At 36.9% G+C, this 24789-nt stretch overlaps 1 protein-coding gene across 3 annotated transcripts in view; it reads right to left on the reverse strand.

Moving 5' to 3' along the window:
• The window catches only part of REC114 (REC114 meiotic recombination protein), a 108385-nt gene that overhangs the window by 70045 nt on the left and 13551 nt on the right, over positions 1–24789 (reverse strand). For all 3 annotated transcript variants that reach the window (XM_055277860.2, XM_055277859.2, XM_055277861.2), the window contains exon 2: positions 7376–7465. In XM_055277860.2, coding sequence (XP_055133835.1) covers positions 7376–7465 — 90 coding nt within the window. The remainder of the gene's footprint in view (positions 1–7375; positions 7466–24789) is intronic.

Raw genomic sequence — 24789 nt, forward strand, 5'->3', positions numbered from 1 at the left:
TAATCTGAAGCATTAAGTTCCCATGGATCTCACAGGGAGTGACAATCAAAGACCTATGATGGTTAAGGGAAATTAAATTTAAATAACTTCCCAGGACCAAGCAGAAAGCCCAAAACCTTGTTGACCTATTTTGAGTTTTACATAAACATATCACACACATGAAGCTGTTACTAGGCTGTTACTACTTTTTGGAGGGGTTTTGTGGATGCAGCTTCCACACAACTTTGAAAATATAAATATATGATATTTAGATCCATGCCAGTGATTGAATTATTGTACTAAGACAGAAATGGCTAAAACTTTCCATGGCTGTCCTGTCTCTACCTTTTATGAAAAAAGTTCTAAGGCCAGGTGCGGTGGCCTGTAATCCCAGCACTTTGGGAGGCCGAGGTGGGTGGATCACCTGAGGTCAGGAGTTCGAGACCAGCCTGGCCAACACGGTGAAACCCCATCTCCACTAAAAATACAAAAGTTAGCTGGGCGTGGTGGTGGGCACCTGTAATCCCAGCTACTCAGAAGACTGAGGCAGGAGAATCGCTTGAACCTAGGAGGCAGAGGTTGCAGTGAGCTGAGATCATACCACTGCATCCCAGCCTGGGCGAAAGAGTGAGACTCCGTCTCAAAAAAAAAGTTCTAAAAATGTATCATGACCCAGATTAGTATGAGAGGAGAGGGTGTGTAAATGTAATACCAACATAAAATTACATGTGTTATAAATGCTTTATAATCCAAATGTGTTTGCTCTTCTATGTGTTGCTTTTTGTGGAGGCCAAGAAAGATTATGAATAAATGGCATGAACTGATGAAAATTATTCTGTAATTTAGGGGGCAAAATATATTTTAAATATATATTTTTTTAATCACACTTACACATGTACATAATTTTAAAAATCAAATACTTCTACAATAAAGGTTGATTCAGTAATAATTGAAAATTTTTATTATAAAATTTAAAATTTATTTTAAATAATAAATTTGTTTATTTATTATTCAGCCTGGGTGACAAGAACGAAACTCCATTTTAAAAAAATAAAAATAAAAAAAATTAGCAAAGGACCTGAATAAGCATTTTCCACAAATGACATAGAAATGGCCAACAGGTATAAGAAAAAGTGTTCAACATTACTAATCATCAGGGAAATACAATGACATTATCCCCTCTTAGGGGATACTTCTTAGGATGGCTACTATTAAAGAGACAGAAGACAAGAAGTATTGGTGAGGATATGGAGAAAAAGGAATCCTTGTACAATGTTGGTGGTAATGTAAATTGGTATAGCCATTTTGGGAAATAGTATGGAGTTTCCTCAAAAAATTATAAATAGAATTACCATATGATCCAGCAATCCCACTTCCAGGTATATATTCAAAGGAAATGAAATTAGTATTTTGAAGAGGTATCTGTACTCCACATTCACTGCAGCATTATTAACAATAGTCAAGATACAGAAATAACCTAAGTGTCCATCAGTGGATAAGTGGACAAAAAATTGTTATGTATATAGGTACATATACACACACGAATATTATTCAGCCTCAAAAAAGAAGGCATCCTACCATTTTCAGCAACATGGATGAACCTGGAATACATTTAGCTAAGTGAAATAAGCCAGACACACAAAAATTACATGATCTCACTTATATATGAGATCTAAAATAGTAAAATTCATAGAAGCAGAGAGTAGAATAGTGGTTACTAGGGGTGGGCCAGGGAAGGTGGAGGAAATGAGGAGATGTTGGTCAAAGGGTATGAAACTTCAGTTATATAGGATGAATAAATTCTAGAGATCTAATGTACAGCATAAGTATAGGTAATAGCACTATACTGTATATTTGAAATCTGCTAGAATAGATCTTAAGTATTCTCACCATACATATATGAAATGGTAATTGTGAGGTAACGATATGTTAATTAGTTTGACTAGTCATCGTTTTACAATGTATATCAAAACATTACATTGTATACCTTAATTATATATATATTAATATATATAATTTTTATTTAAAAATAGATAAATACCAGAAGCTCAAAGGGAAAAAACAAGTCCCTTAGCAAACTAGGAATAGAAGGGAACTTCCTTGGTTTTATGAATTGGGTCTACAAAAAAAACCTACAGCTAACATTATATTTAATGGTGAAAAGACTAAATGCTTTTCCCCTAAGATGGGGAAACAAGGCAAGGACATCAACTCTCACCATTGCTATTCAACATTGAAAAGGACATCCTAGCCAGCATAATCTGTGGGAAGCAGGTGAGGCGGGCAGGGAGAGTATACAGATTGAAAGGAAGAATGTAAAACATCTTTATTTACGGAACACAGACCATGTATGTAGAAAACCCTAAAGAATTTACAAAAAAGCTGCAGAACTAATGAGTTTAGCAAGATCACAGGATACAAGGTCAATATTTAAAAATCAATTATGTTTCTACACATCAGCAACAAACTATTAGATATTGAAATTTTAAAATTCTACCTACAAGAACATAAAAAACATGAAATACGTGTGGATAAATTCAGCAAAGTATATGCAAGACCTGTATTGTGAAAACTATAAAACACTGATGAGAGAAATCAATAAATGGAGAGTTTTAAATATATTCACTAGTTAGAAGATGGTAAAAGAAGTCAATTCTTCTTAAATTGATTTATAGATTCAAATCAGTCCCATCAAAATCCCAGCAAGCTTTTTTGTAGGAAACGTCATTCTAAAATTTATATGGAAATGCAAATGACCTATAATAGTCAAAACAACTTTGAAAAAGAACACAGTTGGAAGAATTAAACTACCTGATTTCAAAAATTACAACAAAGCAGAAGACAGTGTGTTACTTGAGTAAGGATAGACACATAGATCAACAGAACAAAAGAGTCCAGAAATAGACTAACACATACTTAGCAAATTAATTTTCAACAATGATACCCAGGTAATTCAATGAGGGAAAGCTAGTCTTTTCAATTAATGGTACTAAAATAATTGATATCCATGTGCAAAAAATAAACCCAAATTCTTTTTTTTTTTTTTTTTTTTTGAGACAGAGTCTCACTCTGTCACCGAGGCTGGAGTGCAGTGGCACCGTGTCGGCTCACTGCAACTGTCTCCTGGGTTCAAGCAATTCTCCCACCTCTGCCTCCTGAGTAGCTGGGATTACAGGCGCCCACCACCACGCCAGGCTAGTTTTTATATTTTTAGTAGAGATGGGGTTTCACCATGTTGGCCAGGCTGGTCTCGAACTCCTGACCTCAGGTGATCCACCCACCTTGGCCTCACAAAGTGCTGGGATTACAGGCGTAAGCCACCACGCCCAGCCAATAAACCCAAATTCTTAACTGTCACCATATATTAAAATTAATTCAATGGTTCCAGAAGTAAATTGCCTAAGATCCATGATTACATTCCATAATATAGTAATTTTTATCAATACCACATTGCTTTAATTGTGGGAAAGAAGGACCACTACATGAAATAAAAATAAAAAATATTAATATTAAATACTAAAAAAGTTCATAATGAACTAGAGGCCTAAATAGAAGAGCTGAAAGCATAAAACTTCTAGAAGAAAACATTTTTAAAAATCTTTGCAGCCAGGCACAGTGCTCATGCCTATCCCAACACTTTGGGAAGCTAAGGTGAGAGGATCGCCTGAGTCCAGGAGTTTGAGAGCAGCCTAGGCAACATAGTCAGATCCTGTCTCTACAAAAACTATAACAAATTAGCCAGGCATGATGGTGTGTGCCTACAGTCTCAGCTACTCAGGAGGCTGAGATGGGAGAACTACTTGGGCCTGGGAGGTCAAGGCTGCAGTGAGCTGTGATCACACCACTGTACTCCAGCCTAGGTAACAGAGCAAGATCCTGACTCAAAAAAAACGACTTTGCAATCTTGGCATAGGTAAAAATTTCCTAAGTAGTATACAAAAAGGATAAACCATAAGAGAAAAAAATATCGAACTTCAAAATTTTTAACTTCTGCTCTTCAAAAGACACAAAGAAATGAAAAGGTAAGCTATAAACTGGTAGAAATATTCGAAGAACACGTTTCTGATAAAAGAGCTGTAACCAGAGTAAGAATTCTTAATTCGAATATAAGAAGGCAAACAACTCAAAAATGGTTAAAAGACACGAACAGACACTTCACCAATGAGATATACAAATGGCAAATACATGAAAAGATGCTCAACAGTATTAGTCACTAAAGAAATGCAAATTAAAACCACCATGAGATAATACTACACACTTATTAGGATAGTTAAAATTAAAAAGACTGACAATACCAAGTGTTGGTGAGGATGTGGAACATGTGGAACCCTCCTACGTTGCTTATGAGAATGCAACTTTAGAAAACAGTTTTGCAGTTTCCTATACAGTTAAACACAGACACACCATATGACTCAGCGGTTCTTCTCTTGGACATTTAACGATGAAAAATGAAAACATGCCCAAAGGCTCATATACAAATATTCAGTAGTGTTATCCATAACAGCTGAAAAAATGAAAACTACCCCAATGTCCCTCAAAAGTTGAATGGATAAGCAAAATAGGTTTACCTATGCAATGGAATATTTTTCATTAATGAAAAGGAATCAACTACTGATAACATGGAACAACAGAGATGAATCTCAAATTACAATGAATGGAAGAAGCCCAACTGAAAAGACTACATATCATATGATTCCATTACATGAATTCTAGAAAAGGCAAAACTACAGTGAGGTAATGCATATGTTAATTAGCTAGATTTAGTCATTTTACAATGTATATATAATTCAAAATAATGTACACAGTAAACATGTACAATTTTATGTCAATTAAAGATATATATAAATAAAAATTGTTTTAAAAAAGGCAAAACTAGAGTGACAGGAGATCAACGGTTTCTAGGTGCTGAGGGTGGGCAGAGAAGCTCACTGCAAAGAGGCACAAGGAAATTGGGTTAATTGAAATGTTCTGTATCATGATTGTGGTGATGGTTACATGACTATATAGATTTATTAAAACATATCAAATTGAACATTTAAAGTCAGTGAATTTTATGTAAATTATACCTCAAAAAAGTGATTTTTAAAAATAATTTTAAAAAAGATTAAACAAATTACAATATTTAAGTTATGTATGTATAGTCATATGTCACTTAAAAATGGGGATATGTTCTAAGAAATGTGTCATTAGGTGATCTTGTCATTGTGTGACTATCATAGAGTACGCTTATGCAAACCTCGATGGTACAGCCTACTACATACCTAGGCCATGTGGAATAGCCTATTGCTCCTAGGCTACAAACCTGTACAGCATGTTACTGTACTGAACACTGTAGGCAACTGTAACAGTAACACAATGCTAAATATGTGTATATCTAAGCATAGAGAAGGTACAGTAAACATTACACCTGTATAGGGCACTTACCATGAATGTAGTTTGCAAGGTGAAAATTGCTCTGGGTGAGTGAGTGAGTGGTGAATGAATGTGATGGCCTAGGACATTACTGTACACTACTGTAGACTTTATAAACACTGTACACTCAGTTAACTATCCTAATAAGTGTGTAGTGTTATCTCATGGTGGTTTTAATTTGCATTTCCTTAATGACTATTTTTTATAAATAAATTTTAAAAAGTATCTTTCTTCAATCATAAATTAACCTTAGCTTACTGTAACATTTTTACATTATAAACTTCAAAAAAAATTTAAAAAACATTTGGACTGTTTTACAATAACTTAAAACATATACAATATTTTTTCTATTTTTACATTTTTAAAATTGTTGTATTTTAAAAACCTTTTGTTAAAAAGTAAGACACAAACATGCACATTAGCCTATGCCTACAAGGGCCAGTATCATCAAGACGTCACAGGTGATAGGAATTTTTCAGCCCCCTTATAATCTAATGGGATCACTATCATATCTGTGGTCCTCTCTTGACTAATATGTTGTGATGAGACACATGACTGTATATGCAACATGCACCAAATTGCAGAGTTATCCTTACATTTCTCAGTAGTGGGTATCTTGGAATTTGATAAACTTGGTTTTGTGACTACAGCGCAAAAATCATTCTATGTGTGATACAAAGAAATTTCTATCCATTTGTTCATAATAGTTACCATTGGGGCAAAAAGATGGAGCAAAGACACAGTATGGGGTGGTCTCCTATGCCTGAGGAAGCCAAACTGCATTAATGCCACCATTCAGCAAAGACCCATGATATTGGCAGGGAGAACTAGCTGTGCATTAGGTATCCTTGAAGTCTACCATTTCCAGTACTCATTAGCAGCTGAAGAAACCTTATCTCTTGCAACTGATGCAGACCCTGACAGTAGCAGATAAAGCAAAATAGTACAACTCATGCTGCAGTTTTAAAAGTCACAAGGAATACAAAGATGACTTTGCAGGTCATTTCACATTCAATGAGAAGGCTATATTTAAGCGGAAAGATGAATCATCACAATATACACATGTGAGATCCTACCATATTATGATAGAACATGTAAGCGATCCAAAAAAAATTAATGTCTTTTAAATGTATTTGACCTATTTGCTTATTGCTGTTTTTCCCCCACTAGAATGATGATATCCCATGATGAAAGGGATTTCTGTCTTCACTGTTCACTGCTATGTCCCTAGAATCCCTTAAAATGCCTAGCATATATAATTACTCAATAAATATTTGTTAAATTTGCCCATGTAGATAGTAAATATTTGTTGTATGAATGTATGTCAATGTAGACCCCATTCACAGCTAAATGATATAATAACTTTCCATTATATGTTCCTTTCTTGTACAATTCCTTTGATTGGAAGTTACCAATTGTTTTTGTTCTTTCATTTGGTTTCTATGTACCAAATAAAACCTAAACTTTCAACCAAGTTGATTCTTATTTTCTTTACATATTTCTTCATTTCAAAATTTCCTAAAGTGTACATATATTCAGAATAAAGAACACATGCATCACCATAGAATTAGAGTTTTATAGAGGACTCTATCAATTAACAATAACACCTTTTTGTTTTCTTTATTTCTGAAAATCTATCCCCCTGCATATGCTGTTTTCCCTATCTGGAAAACCTTCCACACTTGTCTCTGTTAACAAGCCTATCTTAACTCAATCTCCCTTACTGCAGAATCCTTTATCATACTGGTTAATTTCAATCTTTTGATCCACTCTGACTCCCAACAAAATCCTAAACCCCTTTAGGTCAGGCAATATTCAGTACGTTTCTGTATTTCCCACTGTCATGGCACATTTGATAAATGCTTAATGTGTTGACCTTGATGAATTTCAGTGAGACTGAAGAAGCTTGAGGATACAAAAATTCACGCAAAGCTAAGAAGACAAAGATATATTTCCATATTAAACTATTATGCATAAAACCTACCAGTAGTGTCTGTCCTTGGAAAATGAAGAAATGACCTGATATAACTATGGTGAGAACAAGATACCCAGATTCTTCATTGGAATCAAAAACCTTGAAAGAGAGAAAGAGAAAAATATGTAAAAGAGAATACATTTCTATAACTGATAAACTTATAATACTGATGACCAAGCTGTTTTCTCATATTGATCTTTCTACTCCGAGCATTCTCTTCACTTTTGCATTCATTTAATCTGTAACCCCTCCCTTACAGCTTTAAGTTTCCCCATATATAGAGGCTAACAGCCAGACTTTTAAAAAATAAAATTAAAAGCCAATATTTTGAAACAGAAAGAATATCAGATTAAGAATCATGAGTTGTGGGTCCTGAGCCAACCACTTTTTAGTTACATTTTAATAAATAATTTATTCTCTCTGAGCCTCAGTATTCTTTCTGTAAAATGGAGATAGCACCTTAAAGAGTTGCTGTAAGACTTCACAGTCCCAATTTCTTCCGCCATGTAATCCATTTTTCTTTTCTTTTTTTTTTTTTTTTTTTTTTGAGACAGAGTTTTGCTCTTGTTGCCCAGGCTGGAGTGCAATGGTGTGATCTCGGCTCACAGCAACCTCTGCCTTATGTGTTCAAGCGATTCTCCTGCCTCAGCCTCGCGAGTAGCTGGGATTACAGGCATGCGCCACCATGCCCAGTTAATTTTTGTATTTTTAGTGCAGATGGGGTTTCACCATGTTCGCCAGGCTGGTCTCGAACTCCTGACCTCAAGTATCTGCCCACCTCAGCCTCCCAAAGTGCTGGGATTACAGGCGTGAGCCATCGCACCTGGCCATCCATTTTTCATAACCCCTTAACATCTGATGCTTTCCTTTGGATGAGCTCTAGTTTGTCAGTGTCACTCTTAAAATATGGTGCCATAAACTTACCGTAATCTGCTTGGTGTAGTCTAATTATCTCCCATTACTTGCAATAGTGTTGCCTATAATCACATTAACTTTTTGAGAGGGTAGTACACTGAAGAGTTTGATCTTAAATCAATATAACCTCCTGACACTTCATTACCTATGTTGGTAAATGATACTTCCCTTTATTCATCTTGAACCTCAACATAAAACCTTGGATTAGCCCCATTATATTTTATCTTGTTAGATTTGATCTATAGTTCCAACCTATTGAGATGTAGTGAGGAACCAAAGAAATTAAATCAAAATGTCAGGAAGGACATGACTGATAGATACATTAGAGTGGGATCTGGGTCTTAAGTGACTATACTATATAGGTGGCTTTCATATCCTTAATTAACACTGTAAGGTAAACATCCTTATATAAACAATAAGTTATAGACTCATCTTAATGCCCAAAGTTCAAAATAATTAACAGATACCTAATTCAACTTAGATATGTTTTTATGAGGTTACTGCATTCTACTAATAATGCTCTTATAGTTTCATATGTGGGGTTTGGAGTTTTAATGCTATTTTTAAATCCAAGATTTCTACTGTGTTTTCTCTAATTCATTTTAAATTCCAAACTTAAAAAGTGAATAACATTTTAGATATCAAAGGGGATACGATAAGACCTGCACTAATTCCTTCAGTGGTTGTAATTCTCCCTCTTTCCCAGTATTTGGAACTTGGTCAGTGGCACAACACTCTTCCTGTCACAGTTTAAATGAATTATCCTGTGTGTTTTATGACTAGTTAGAACCAGAAGCATAGCTAGGAGTCAAGTACAGCTTTCACAACTACAGTCTGGTCAACGAATTCTTTGGAAGGCAATGTGTTACATGATAGTTTAATGTTTTAAGAAATGTAACATATATACCAAAAAGCATCAAAATATAAGTGTACAGCTCAATGAACGATGACAAAGCAAACACATCACCCAGATGAAGAAATAGAACATTACCAGATTTCCAGAAGGTCCTCTAGTGTTTGCCGTCTTAAAATCACTATCTGCTTCTTTTTCCCTTAAAATAATCTCCCATCCTGACTTCTAACACTATACTTTAGTTTTAATTATATGAGTGGAATCATAAAGAATTATTTGACATTTGGCTTCATCAATGTTGTTGCATGTGTATTCATTTTCATTATTCTTGAATACATTCTATGACGATACCACTTTTTTTTTTTTTTGCTGATGGGTATTTTTTCCAGTTTAGGTTCACTACAAATAATGCTGTTATGAACATTCTTACATATGTCTCTTGTTGGATAGAAACACTCATTATAAAGATTTCTATTTTTCCCAAATTATCTTATTTTTTTCAAATCATGGCCAACAACTTCCAGGAGAGCCCCAGTTTAGACTACTCTCTTGCCCTCCAAATTGCTATATTTAATCACCCAATCAACATCTCCATGTAAAGGTTTAATAGTTATCTCAAAATTAACAGTCCCTAACTTGAACTCCTAACCTTCTCATTCATTATTTACAAAGTACCTACCCTGTGCTAGGCTGTTGTAGACATTTGACCCCACAATATTTTCACCTCAGAAAATAATTTTCTTCTTTTTCAGGTTTCTATATGCAACACTGAAGAAATTAATTCTTTCCTTCCATTTCTTCAGCTAAACCATGGAATCATTCTTGGCTCCTTTTCTCACACCCATATCCAATCCATCAGCAAATCCTTCATGTCTATCTTCAAAATACCCATAATTCAATCACTTCTTACAGGTCTTGTCTAAATTATCATTCTCTCTAGTTAGATTATTATAATAATCTCCTAACTGACTTTTCCATTTCTGTTCTTGCTTCCCTTCTCCAACACAGAGTTTATTCTCTATACAGTAGCCACAGTGATCCTTTAAAAATATAAGTCAGATCATGTCATTTCCAGCTTACGGTCCTGCAATAGCTCCCTATCTCATTCAGAAGCTCCTGCAATGCACTCCATGGTCTAGGCCCTCCACTGCCTGTCTGCTCTTGTCCTCTAGCACCCACCCACTGTGCACTCTGATCAGCCACACTAGCCTCCTTCCTGCTCCCTGAACCCACTAGGCACACTGATTATTATAAACCTCAGGGCTTTCACAATTGCTGTTCTATCTGAAATTCTCTTCTCCTAGGTACCACATGACTCACTCCATCTTCAAACCTTGGCTTAAATATCATGTTTTCAGGTAAAACTTTTCCTAACCATCCAACTGAAAACTCCCCCATGTTACCTAAACCACACTACTCCTATTGCCTTCTCCAGCTTTATTTTTATCCATAGCTCTTACCACTTTGTTATATTTACTTGTTACCAGTTTTCCCTGAGCAGAAATCAAGCTCCACGAAGATACAGAATTTTTTTCCCCGTTTTGGACACTGTTATATTCATATGTCTAGGGTAGTACCTGGCACACAAGAGACACCCAATATTTTGTTGGATGGTTAAGTAAATATTAACTTCTAAACGAAGGTACCATATTAAAATGCAAAATTTTCAAACGAAGTAAAGATGTTTTCAGAAAGAATTCATCACCAGCAGATCTGCACTGAAAGAAATGTGAAAGGAAGTCCTTCAGGAAGAAAGAAAATTATACCATATAAAAACTAAGATCTCCACAAAAGAATAAAGAGTGCTGGAAATAGTAATTACATGGGCAAATACATAAAAATTTTATCTTTAAAAGATAACTGATAAATGGGATTATATTGATAAACAATATTCAATTAATCCAAAAAAAGGCAGGATCAAAATTAAAAGGGAACAAGCCGGGCGCGGTGGCTCACACCTGTAATCCCAGCACTTTGGGAGGCTGAGGCGGGTGGATCACGAGGTCAGGAGATCGAGACCACGGTGAAACCCCGTCTCTACTAAAAATACAAAAAAATTAGCCGGGCGTGGTGGCGGGCGCCTGTAGTCCCAGCTACTCGGAGAGGCTGAGGCAGGAGAATGGCGTGAACCCGGGAGGCGGAGCTTGCAGTGAGCCGAGATTGCGCCACTGCACTCCAGCCTGGGTGACAGAGCAAGACTCCGTCTCAAAAAAAAAAAAAAAAAAAAAAAAAAAAAAAAAAAAAAAAAAATTAAAAGGGAACAAAGAACAGATGGGAAAATTATAAAACAAATAGCAAGATAACAGACTTAAACCCAACCCTATCAATAATCATATTAAATGTAATAGTACATTTAAATGTAAATACCTCAATTAAAGGCAGAGGTTGTCAGATTGGATAAAAAGACAAAACAAACCATATGCTGCCTACAAGAAATGCACTTTAAATATAAAAACAAACAGGTTAAAAACAAAAGGATAGAAAAAATATATACCAAGCTAATGCTAGTCAAAAGAAAGCTGGAGTAAGGCCAGGCACAGCGGCTCACTCCTACAATCTCAGCACAGGCTTGCCCTGGCTAACATGGTGAAACCCCATCTCTACTAAAAATACAAAAAATTAGCCAGGCATGGTGGCGGGCACCTGTAGTCCCAGCTACTCGGGAGGCTGAGGCAGGAGAATGGCGTGAACCCGGGAGGTGGAGCTTGCAGTGAGCCAAGATCGCGCCACTGCACTCCAGCCTGGACAACAGAGGGAGACAGTCTTTAAAAAAAAAAAAAAAAAAAAAAAAGAGTCTAAGGCTTGCCTAAGGCCAGGAATTTGAGATCAGCCTGGGCAACATGGCAAGACTCAATTTCTACAGAAATTTTAAAAATTAGCCAGGCATGGTGATACATGCCTGTAGTCCCAGCTGCTTGGGAGGCTGAAGCAGAAGGATCACTTGAGCTCAGGAGTTCGAGGCTGCTGTAAGCTATGACTGCACCACTGCACTCTGCACACTGCACCCAGAGGCCTGGGTAACACAGTGAGACTCTTTCACTAAAAAGATAAAAATAAAAAATAAAAACTGGAGTGGTTTTATTAATATTAGACAAGAATATCAAAAGATTACAAAGAAGGTCATTTCAAATAATAAAAGGGTCAATTAATCAAGAAAGACAATCATCCCAAACATGTATTCCTCCAATAAAGAGCTTAAAAATACACGAAGCAGTAAGTGATAGAACTGTAAGGGGAAATAGACAAGTTCACAATTACAGTCAGATTTTAATACCCCTCTCTCAATAACTGATAGAAAAAGCACATAGCAAATCACCAAGTGTATAGTAGACTTGAGCAACTGTCAACCAACATGATTGATCGACATTTATTCAACACTCCATCTAACACCAACACAAAACACATTCTTCTCAAGTATACACAGAGCATTCACAAAGACTATATTCTGAGCCACAGAACAAGTTTGGGTTGATTTAAGAGAATGTTACCTGAGCACAGATGAATTAAATTAGAAATCAATAACAGAAAGGTCTGAAAAAAAAAAAACCCAAATATTCTTATTTACTCATGGGTAAATAAGAAATTAAAAGGGAAATCAGAAATATTGTGAACTCAAAGTAATTCACCATGTTAACATATTAAAAAAAAAACCATATGATCACCTCAATATGAGAGAATGTAGAAAAAACATTTGACAAAATCCAACATCTATTCCTGATTTTAAAACTCAGCAAACCAGGAATAGAAGTAACTTCCTCAAGCTGATAGAGGGCATGTATAAAAAAAAAAAAAAAACCTACAGTTAACTTCATACTGAAAGCTTTCTCCCTACGAAACAAGACAAGATGTCCACTTTCACCACTTCTATTCAACATTGTTAACAGAACTTCTTACCACTGTAATCAGACAGGAAAAAGAATGAAAAAGCATCCAGATTGGAAAGAAGTAAAACTGTCTTTAATCACAGACAACATGATCATCTATGTAGAAAATCCAGTTGATTTTACTAGAACTAATAAGTGAATTTTAGAAAGGTTACATAAGATCAATAAATAAAAACCAATTGTATTTACATACACTAATGAAGAACTAGAACCTGAAATTTTAAAAGCATCAAAATTTACAACATCAAAAATACAAAATACTAAGGGATAAATATGACAAAAGAAGACCAGCACATTGAAAATTGAGAGAAATTTAAGAACACTTAAATATATGGAGAGAAATATTTTGTTCACAGATAGGAAGATTTAATATTATTAAAATGCTGTAATAGGCAGAACAATGGTCCCCCTAATGATGTCTACGTCCTAATACCTGGAACCTGTAATATGTTATCTTACATAGCAAAGGGATGTTGCATATGTGATTAAGTTAAAATATCTTGAGCTGGAGACATAGCCCTGAATCATCCAGGTGAACCTACTGTAATCAGAAGCATCCTTATAAGGGAAAGAGGGAGGCAGAAAGAGAAGGAATGTGATTGCTGGCATTGAGGATGGAAGGTGGGTAACAAACTAAGGAATGCAGGCAACCTCTATGTGTTAGGGAAGGCCAGGAAAAAAAAAAAAAAAGGATTCTTGAGCCTCCAGAAGGAATGCAGTCCTCCTGACACCTTGATTTTAGCTCAATAAACCCATTTAAAATTTCTGACCTCTAGAACTATAAGCTAATGTTTGCATTGTTTTAAGCCACTAAGTTTATAGCTTGTTACAGCAGCAGTAAGAAATTAGTACAGACGCCAATTCTCCAAGTTGATCTATCCAATCCCAATCAAAATTCCAAATTTTTCAAGAAATGCAAGAGTCCAAAGAGACTATATGCCAAGCATTTAAGTCAGTGAGTTAACAATAGCAAAGTATCCACTATGTACTGATCCCTCTTATAATTTGGAGAAGAAAAAAAGACATAGAAAGTCTCTGAACTTTAACTTCATTAATTCATTTCTTCCATTCAACAAATATGGTTGCAGTATCACTGAACAGAACACAAATCCTCATCCTAATGGAGCAAGCATGAAATGGTGATGCAGAGCAAGGATACAGACAATAAACAACAAATATAATTAGTGACATATCAAAGGTGGGATGTTGGGAGCAGTACACTGCAGGTGCTGGCAATAAAGGAATGCTTGGTCTGTAGAGAATTTATAAACAATTAAAAAGCTGACTAAAATCAGTTTATTACCACCATGTGCCAGTAATTCTAATCAATGTTAGTGATAAAAATACTCCTTCCTGAAAAAAATTTTGTTGGTCTAAGTTCCAAATAATTACTGCAGTTACTGCTGAGTTTAAATAATATATATGTAAGCTTCAAATTATCAGATTTATTATTTATTCTTAAATTGTTGTCTACATATAAGTTCACTGGGGAAACTCCCAGTTACAGCTAACCCCCATCCATGCAAACTTAGGCACATACATTTGTTTCAAAATTAGTGCACCATGCTTTGTTAAACCTGAAGACTGCTTAACATGAAGTTCTTAATTCCAACCCTTTCTTAGGATGCAGTTGGCTTTTCCATCCCTGTGGTACTACATTCTTGTGCATTTAAATGATAGATTCAAAATAAAACAAAGATAGCACAGTGATTGTAAAGACCAAGAAACAACTTGAGGCACTCCAATTCTGTCATTTTTATGGGACCTTTTGGTATTTGTGTCTAAAATTTAAAACACTGTTACAAGTGTGAATAGCAAGATGTAACTTATTTTATAAGTGCAAATTTTAGTTCACAAAATATTTTACTAAATTTGAACAATATCTTTAACATTGAAATTTATTCTCTTCAAATTAAGTGTTTTGAAACTGAAGAACATTAAGAGGGGATAAAACATATCAGCAATTTTATTAATAGTTGCGTAAATTGTACGTTTTGGAAATGCTTAGGTTTTTGTTGTTGTTGTTTTCCTTCCCCCAGAGGGAGTCTTGCTCTGTCGCCCAGGCTAGAATGCAATGGCACCATCTTGGCTCACTGCAACCTCTGCCTCCCAGGTTCAAGCGATTCTTCTGCCTCAGCCTCCCGAGTAGCTGGGATTACAGGCGCATACCACCACACTCGGCTAATTTTTTTGTATTTTCGGTAGAGATGGGGTTTCACTATGTTGGCCAGGCTGGTCTCAAACTCCTGACCTCGTGATCCATCTGCCTCGGACTCCCAAAGTGCTGGGATTACAGGCATGAGCCACCGAACCCAGCTGGAAATGCTTAGTTTTACTTTAAAAAACTTCACTTATTAGTTAATGAACAATTACATAAAATATCAGTCTGTAACTGCAGAATCCAAGTTCAAACAATTAACTAGATATAAAAACAATTGGTGGCCGGGCGCAGTGGCTCATGCCTGTAATCCCAGAACTTCAGGAGGCCGAGGTGGGCGGATCATGAGGTCAAGAGATTGAGACCAGCCTGACCAACTGGTGAAACCCCGTCTCTACTAAAAAAATGAAAAAATTAGCCAGGCGTGGTGGTGCGCGCCTGTAGTCCCAGCTACTCAGGAGGCTGAGGCAGAAGAATCGCTTGAACCCGGGAGGCGGAGGTTGCAATGAGCTGAGATCGCACCACTGCACTCCAGCCTGGGTGACAGAGCAAGACTCCATCTCAAAATAAAATAAAATAACATAACATAAAATAAAAACAATGGGCTAGTTGTGGATTTTTTTCCTGCCTTATACTGTATTTTTCTTATTTATTTGGCATAATTATTATAACAAAACTCAGTAAGAGAAAATGTCTGCTGCATAATATTTTTCATTTAACTTAATGATTATTTCTGAAAATAATTTCATCATTCAGGGGAAGAAGATGTTAAAAAAATATTCATTCTAGGTGTCAGATGTTCTAGACACATCACTGAACATAGTAAATAAATTATCTAGTATATGAGATAATGCTAAGAGCTAGGGAAGAAATAGAGCAGGGCAAGTGGAATCAAAGTGCAAAGACAGGACACAGATATTACAATATAAATAGAGAGGTTAAGGTAGGCATCTGAGAAGGTGAGGCTTGAGCAAAGACCAAAGGTATGAGAGTTAACCAGTTATCTGGGGGAGGAGAATTCCAGGCTTATGATTTTTCAGACGTCTGTTGCAATCCCTCATCCAAAAGGTCTACATAATGTGCTCACATAGTTAGAAAATATCCATTTTAAGAACTTCCAAGGGGTTCAAGAAAAAATGGTAGCTTCATTGCATCCCTGAAGTCTTCTCTTTCCAAATCTAATCCAAATGCCAATTACCTTTCCTTAAGCAATTAAGACCAGCATCTGGCAGGGGACAGTGACTCACACCTGTAAGCCCAGCACTTTGGGAGGCCGAAGCAGGCAGATCACATGAGGTCAGGAGTTCGAAACCAGTCTGGCCAAGATGGCGAAACCCTGTCTCTACTAAAAATACAAAAATTAGCTGGGCATGGTGGTAGGTGCCTCTAATCCCAGCTACTCAGGAGGCTGAGGCAGGTTAATCTCTTGAACCCGGGAGGCAGAGGTTGCAGTGAGCTGAGATTGCACCATTGCAATCCAGACTGGGCAACACAGCGAGACTCCATCTCAAAAAAAAAAAAAAAAATCATCCAAGAGAGCCAGAAGGGTAGACTGAGGTCTCAGGGTCCACAAAAAAAGAGCTAGTAGGATGTTTTCCCCCTACAGGAGAAAGGAGGTACTAAGCAAGGAGCCCTGAAGCAAAGACAATGCTGCAGTTCTTGTGAGAGCCTAGTCCCTAGAAATTTGTGGACCTCATGAAGATGGGCAGACCAGACTGTGTGCTCTGAAGTTCCTAGTGGTCTCTCAACCTCCAAGGAGTCACAAAGGAGTTGGCCAAGTTAACTGAGTCCTTCCTACTTCTCTACAGGAGGCCCACAGCACTGTGACTTCTGCATCTCCCAACACTCACCACTGAAAGTGTCCACTCTTGGAGGTGAGACCCAGGAGTGAAAAGAGCCATAAGTTAGACAAAGGAAAATAGCTACATACCCAATGGGCTAAAGCAATGAAGAACAACAGAAAACCCAACACATGAGGCTCCTGGGGGAACAAACTGCTAGAGGAGACTGACAACAGCTTGAACCAAATAATAACTATAATAATAATAATAATAAATATATATTTCTATATTTCTTATTAAATAATAAATATAATTATTATTCACACAAGGAGAATCTCGAAGCTAAAACTATTTTATGAATACAAAAATTCAATAGCTAATTGAAGAATTGGATGGACACTATTGAGGCCAAATTAATAGTTTAAAAGAGCAAGTGGGAGAAAAGTAGAGCAAAACTAGGAGAAAGAAATCATGTGTAACAATATAAGATACATGGAGCAAAGATTCAGATCCAGGAGAAAAAACGTTAGTGAGAGGGGCTAAAGTAGAGGGAGAAAAAAAGACTGAGGAAAGGAACCGATTTTAAAAATAACATAATGAAATATTCTACAACTGCAGAAAGAAGTGAGACTGAAGACAGAAAGGGTTTAAGTTCCAGGCGTTAATGGGGATGGGGGTTTTTAAAAAATCAATAACTAGACATATCCGGATTAAATTCCTGAATTCCATGGATAGAAGAAGATCTTAAAAGCTTCTAGTTAAAAACAAAAACATCCTCCTTCAACACCGAAGGAATCTAGGGAACCAACTCTTTTTTTTTTTTTTCTTTTCCAGTCACCTAGGCTGGAGTGCAGTGGCACGATCTTGGCTCACTGAAACCTCTGTCTCGTGGGTTGAAGTGATTCTCCTGCCTCAGCCTCCCAAGTAGCTGGGACTACAGGCATGCGCCACCATACCCAGCTAATTTTTGTATTTTTAGTAGAGATGGGGTTTCACTATGTCGGCCAAGCTGGTCTCAAACTCTTGACCTCAAGTGATTCACCCACCTGGGCCTCCCAAAGTGCTAGAATTACAGGTGTGAACCACAGCACCCAGCTTAACTCATTTTTTAAGTGGTAAATGAAGAGAAACAATCAAGAATTTATCCTAGCTCTGCTATAAAAACCAACCACCAGGTAACCTCTAATAGATAAGGGGATGTTTTTTCTTTACAGAAATATTCCAGATGATATATAAAGAAAATACAAGAAAATCCAACCTGAATTTGACAAAGCCTCTAGATTCAATGACCAGTTCACAAGAAACACAGAGCACAAAGGATCACATTAAACTGTACCACAGAGATGGCGGTCAGCAAAATCCAGACTGAGAAACTCTGTAGAACAACCTGATTTCTTAAACTGCAAGGAAGAGAGAGAGGTGAGGTCAGGGAAATACTGCAGGGAAACCTAAAAATTAAAAGATACACCAATCAATCACAATTTTTGGCCATGTTTAAAAGAATTATGACACTTATAAGACTACTTGAAATTTGAAGAACACTGATAATATTACGGAATTGTTAATTTTGGGGTATTATGGTTATGCTTTTTTAAAGTCCTTTTTCTTTTAGAGATATGAACTGAAATAATTACTGATGAAAATGATATCATGTCTGGGATTTGCTTCAAAATAACATGATGAGAAGGAAGTGGATAGGGTATAGATGAAATTAGACTAGCTGTAAGTGGTAATTTTTTTTTTTTTTTTTTGAGACGGAGTCTCACTCTGTCGCCCAGGCTGGAGTGCAGAGGCATGATCTCGGCTTAGGGCAAGCTCCGCCTCCCAGGTCCACGCCATTCTCCTGCCTCAGCCGCTTGAGTAGCTGGGACTACAGGCGCCTGCTACCACGCCCGGCTAATTTTTTGTATTTTTAGTGGAGATGGGGTTTCATCGTGTTAGCCAGGATGGTCTCGATCTCCTGACCTCATGATCCGCCCGCCTCAGCCTCCCAAAGTGCTGGGATTACAGGCGTGAGCCACCGCACCTGGCCCGGATTGGTAATTCTTAAAGCTAGATGATGCATACTTGTATCGCTATATTATTCTGTCTACCTTTGATTATGCTTGAAATGCTTTAGAATACAAATTGTTAGAGGCTTCCATGTTCTTTGTCGACTAGTTAGAATCAAGGTTAAGAAAAGCATTCAGCTTACCACAAAGGACAATGATACTGTATTTAGGATTTGAATATAATGTCCTAATTCTACCGAGACATTCCAATATCATAACACCTAACATAATCCAGGTATCTGAGAAAAAAAATTGCTTATTTCTGGCCCTTGGGAAATACCTTTAATGACTGATAACTTTATGCTACTGGCATGTTCACATTAACACAATATGGAAAGCTTAAAGAAAAATGTTGGCCAGGCGCGATGGCTCATACCTGTAATCCCAGAATTTTGGGAGGCTAAGGTGGGTGGATCACAAGGTCAGGAGTTCAACCTAGCCAAGATGGTGAAACCCCATCTCTACAAAAAAAAAATACAAAAATTAGTCGGGCACAGTGGCAGGTGCCTGTAATCCCAGCTACTAAGGAGGCTGAGGCAGGAGAATCGCTTGAACTCAGGTGGCAGAGGTTGCGGTGAGCCGAGATCGCACCACTGCACTCCAGCCTGGGTGACAGAGTAAGACTCTGTCTTTAAAAAAAAAAAAAGAAAAAGAAAAATGTTATCTCTAATGACCAAATCATAACAGAAGACATTAATGTTAAGGGGTCACAGAGAACATACATAAAGTTTATATCTTCTCTTCGTTCCAGTTGCCAATCTAAACGTAGCTTAACATTGACATCAACATGACCTCCGCCTATGGCAGTATGTTGCCATCAACACAGCAGCACACACAGCTTTATTTGGAACCTCCCTATCACAAGCTGATACATCAGTTAAACAACAATAGCACAACCTACATATTGGTTAAACAGAGAATCTTCTCAAAATTTACATGCATGTGTAAATAAGAAAAATCTAAAATCAGGTAGAAAAAAGTCAAAAGAGTATGAAAATACAGAAAAGTATTCCAAATGTACTTACCCTAAATTATATCTACATGAAAGGTGAAAATAGTATTATTATTCAGATTGTGATGAATTAAATTATGTACTAGATTAAGGGTTTTGGTTTCTGCTTTTAAGACCCCTCAAAAAGTGTCACAGCTTTATTGGCTCAAGCTGCTATTTTATGCACTATAAAATATGAAAAATGTGCAAAATTGCTAAGTAGGCTATCAACTGCCTTCCCACTGACTCTTGGTAGCAAGAGTCTCATAAATTATTTCAACAAACTTGCAGAGTGTATTATGCTAATAAGAATGGTCCTGCCAAATACCAATTACCAAACAATAAAATTCAGCATTTTTTGGTGTTTCACAGAAATACAAAGTTTTAACTGTAACAATAAAAAAAACAATAGCAATAACACGCAGACCTTCCCACCACCAAAATGTAATCATATATATATATGAATTTTTTCTTTTACAATGTACAAAAATTATCTCACGTATCAAAGCATGAGATGTAATTCCCCTACTTTTACCACATATCCCTAAGATTACTGGTCATGAAATTATCCAGTCTTTTTAAACACAATTACTAGAATTAACTTGATCACCTCTATCAGTAGCTATAAATAGACTACATTTACTCAAAACACTTTCCATGTAACAGAAGAATAAGTTCCTTATGTCTTTGAAATTACCAGTCAAGGCCACTCTGGTTATTTCTATAACAAATACTCCCACAACATTTCTCCAACATGTTTAAAATATCCTTTAAACATTTCCCAGACTACTAAATCTGATAAAAATCACTAACTATACCAGAAAGTGGTACTTCCCATTACCAAACCTATCCTAGGTCTCTGCAACTCTCACACTCACCTTTGGTATCTTCATAGGCATGCTCTTCTATTCACTCACAAAGCCCACTTAAGCTCATAACAGTTCCAATATTCAAATTATATTTCAAATTTGAGTTAAGGAAACACCTTACTTTATTTCTCAGATACAGTGCTGTCATTTGTGAAGTCAAAAACACCCTATATTGAAATAAGCAGGTACTTGAGCTTAATTGGCTAGCTCTTTGAGTAGAGATGCTTCAACCATCTCTAAACAGAGCCTTGCATAGTGTCTGGCACATACTGGGTAGAGAATAAATCCTAAAAATGAATGAATTTTAATACTCTTGGGCCTCATTCTAAACTAACTTCTTAGACTCCTTAAACCACTAAGCTGAAAAAAACTTCAGTTATTTGTCCAGATAAATTCTACTTTAAATCATGTTTCATAAACAAGCCATAGCCTCTATGAAAACTATGTCTGTTACACAATAAAATTAAGATTTTGTTTACTGAAGAAAGAGAACAAAGACTGGTCCCAAGTTGGAAACATTTATAAACTAATGCTTTGGAACAACCAATAATTTTGTCATAGAAAAAAAAAATGTTAGAACATCAGTTATAAGATTCTTCCTCAAAAGCCCATGCACTCTACAATGTACATGACATAATTCAATTAAACATAATTGAAAGTAAAAAAAATTTCCATATCAGTCAGCTGTAGCTTACAGTATGCTGCAGAAATTAACAACCCCCAAAAGCGAAGGTTTATTTCTCACTTACATTACCTATCCACCCTTATTCTACCTGTCTTCATACTCTACCTCACACCACCTATGTTTTCACTGTAGGACCTAGGCTAAGAGAGAAGCCAATATCTGCAACACTGGCAAAGAAAAAGAATAAGATGAATCATGCACTGGCTCTTAAAGCTTCTGCCCATGACAGTTGGTTCTACTCACATTTCATTGGCCAAAACCAGTCATATATAAAACTTAACTTCAAGAGGCCAGGAATGTACAATCTGAGCATATTTGGTGAACAGCACTAACGACTACTACTTTATAAAAGACAATATCTGGAATTACAGCTAGGATCAAATTCCAGTTTTGCCATTTAGAAGCATATTTAATTAGGGCTGGGCACGGTGGCTCATGCCTGTAATCCCAACACTTTGGGAGGCAGAGGCGGATGGATCATTTGAGGTCAGGAGCTCAAAAACAGCCTGGCCAACATGGTGAAACCGTCTCTACTGAAAAAACACAAATATTAGCCAGGCGGTAGTGGCAGGCAACTGTAATCTCAGCTACTCAGGAGGCTGGGGCAGGAGAACTGCTTGACCCTGCGAGGTGGAGATTGTGGTGAGCCAAGATTGCACCACTGTACTCCAGTCTGAGTGCCAGAGTGAGACTGTCTCCAAAAAAAAAAAAAAAGAAAGAAAAAGTATAATTACCGCATCTGTAAAATGTAAAATAAAAATTGTAATACTACCTTATAGGATCATCTGAAAGACTAAATGGTATGTGAGATCAGATGCTTAGCAGAATGTCTGGCCTTCATTCCTTCAATTAATATTTTGGGGGCATCTGCCAAGCAGTGTTCTAGGTATTAACATACAATAATTACTCATTAAATAGTTGTTTTTGTTATTCCAACCAGGGACTCAAAGAATAAGTCTTCATTTCTTAGCAGTCTCTAGATTCAGAAGAGAACTGTGTGGCAGACTGCCAGTTACCCTCCGATATCCATTTTTCCTTCTTATGGGGTAATAGAACCCTTAGTTTTTTAGCTAGACATATGAACTTGTGGAATACAGACCATATATACCAGCTGCCCGTGCAGCTAGGATGGCCACAGGTCTTAAGTTCTGGCCACTGTGTTCTAGGAAAGTGTCGTGGTGGCTTACAGGAATCTTCCTTAAGAGATAGCAATCATATAGCTTTGTCCATTTCTTTATCCCCTCCTCCACAAGCTGTCTAGGATACTGATTCTATCTCAGACTGTGAGACCATGGCCATGCAGAGAACAAAGAAGGAGCCTCAGTACCTATCACTATAGTGCCACACCAGCGGTGGACTTTTATGTGGAAAATCATAAACTTTCATCTTATTTAATCCACTGTTACATGTCACTCAGAGCCTATCTTAATCCTAATGCAAAATATTACCTGTTAACTCTTCAAAAAAAGCATGCTACATGAAAGAATAATAACTCTTGATGATACTCCTATATCTGCATATGAGAAGATAACTAATGTAGTAAGTGTTAGTGTATGGCAGAAGAAGCAATGGCTTGAGGAAAACCTGAGTTTTAGAATTCATTCTTCCACTTCCTACACTACCTATGTTACCCTTTGGCAAACTATTTACCCTAATTAGGCCTCAGCTTTTTGTCTATAAGATGGTAATGAGACCCAGGAAGTCTTAATGTGAGAATTAAATGGAAAGAGGCTTATGAAAATACTTTGTAAATTGAAAGTTCCATGTAGTATCAGTACCACTTTGTCAATTGTCCCCTCTTCCCTACCACCCTTTCTTCAGAATTGGGCCATGAAGACTGATTACAGCTCATAGAATCAATTAGAGAGCCACCCCAGAAGTTGATTCAGTAGGCCTAGCACAGGAACAATGAAGCTGCATTTTCAAGAAGCACCCCAAAGGACTGACGAAAGTTGTCTGCTCACCAGGAGGAATCTTGGCTCCAGTGATCAAGCCCCACCTATCCTTGTAATCCTGTACTCAAGTAACAATATTTTAAGACTATGTGAAGCACACAGTTCCATAGCATCTCTAATGCCTAGTTGAATGTCAAGTACTTAGCAGATAATTTAATAATGCTTTGTTTGATGACCTGCAGTAGAAAAACAAAGTGGAACTGAATCAAAAGACTCACTATGGACTTCCTCTTCTGGCCAACAGGAATTAACAAGTACCTCCTTAACAGGTTATTTCATACCTCCTAACTGAAATAAAAAACTGAACAAATCAAAGGAAGCAACAGCTCTCAAGTCAATAGGTATCACGTAACAAAGGATGTAATTCCTGAGAAATGACAGAAAATGAAGGAAGTGAGCCCTTACCACTGCCCCAGGTTACTTCTTGGCGCGAGTTTCCAGGTCAGAGTGCGAGGATGACAAACCCAGGCAGAGCCTGGTGAGGTCTCATTGAGTTGAGGAGATGAAGCTTGGAGTCCTAGGAGGTCAGCGCAGCTACAGTTTGCAAGACAAAACACCAGAGAAGAGAGACCTGTACAAAGGGAGAACGCCAGACACTTGCAGAACCTCCTCCTCTGCTTCAGCTGAGTACTGATCAACATATATATATATGCGCGTAAGGAAACTGCCAGAGGGTGGGGAAAGGACCACCTGAAAGAATTTAAGGGAATAATCCCCAGAGCTCACACAGGACAGGGAATAGTGCCTGTTCTTAGTAGAGAAAACAATTTACATTGAGTAGAATACTCAAAAACTTTGCCTCAGAAGTGGGAAAAATTGGCCCTAGTCCCAGCCACTCTGGTCCCAGCTGACAAAGCTTAAAAGCAAGACTTGAAAGGATCAAACTGTTTCCAAATAACTTATCTGAAAAGAAAAAAAAAAAAAAGCTCAGAAATACAGAAATACAAAAATACCCTGTACCCAACAAAGTAAAATTCACAACATTAGGCCTGCAATAAAAAATTATCAAGCATACAAAGAACTATTTTACTATTTTAAATTTTCCTTAAAAACAAATAAAAAACCTGTTATTTTTGTCATTTTTATCCTGTGTGTTAATCTCAAAATTCTTCATCCACATAATTGAATTGCTACACTCCACATAAGACATTAATACTTTTAAGGCAAACAGCATAGAGCTTAGAAGCACAGATTTTAGAGACAAGAAAAGGAGGGTCTAAATTCTTTCTTTTCAACTTTGTGTTCCTGGGAAAGCCACTGAACCTGAGTTTCAGTTCACTT

The sequence above is a fragment of the Symphalangus syndactylus genome, chromosome 5 (assembly GCF_028878055.3).
Source record: "Symphalangus syndactylus isolate Jambi chromosome 5, NHGRI_mSymSyn1-v2.1_pri, whole genome shotgun sequence".
NCBI classification, from domain to species: Eukaryota; Metazoa; Chordata; class Mammalia; order Primates; family Hylobatidae; genus Symphalangus; species Symphalangus syndactylus.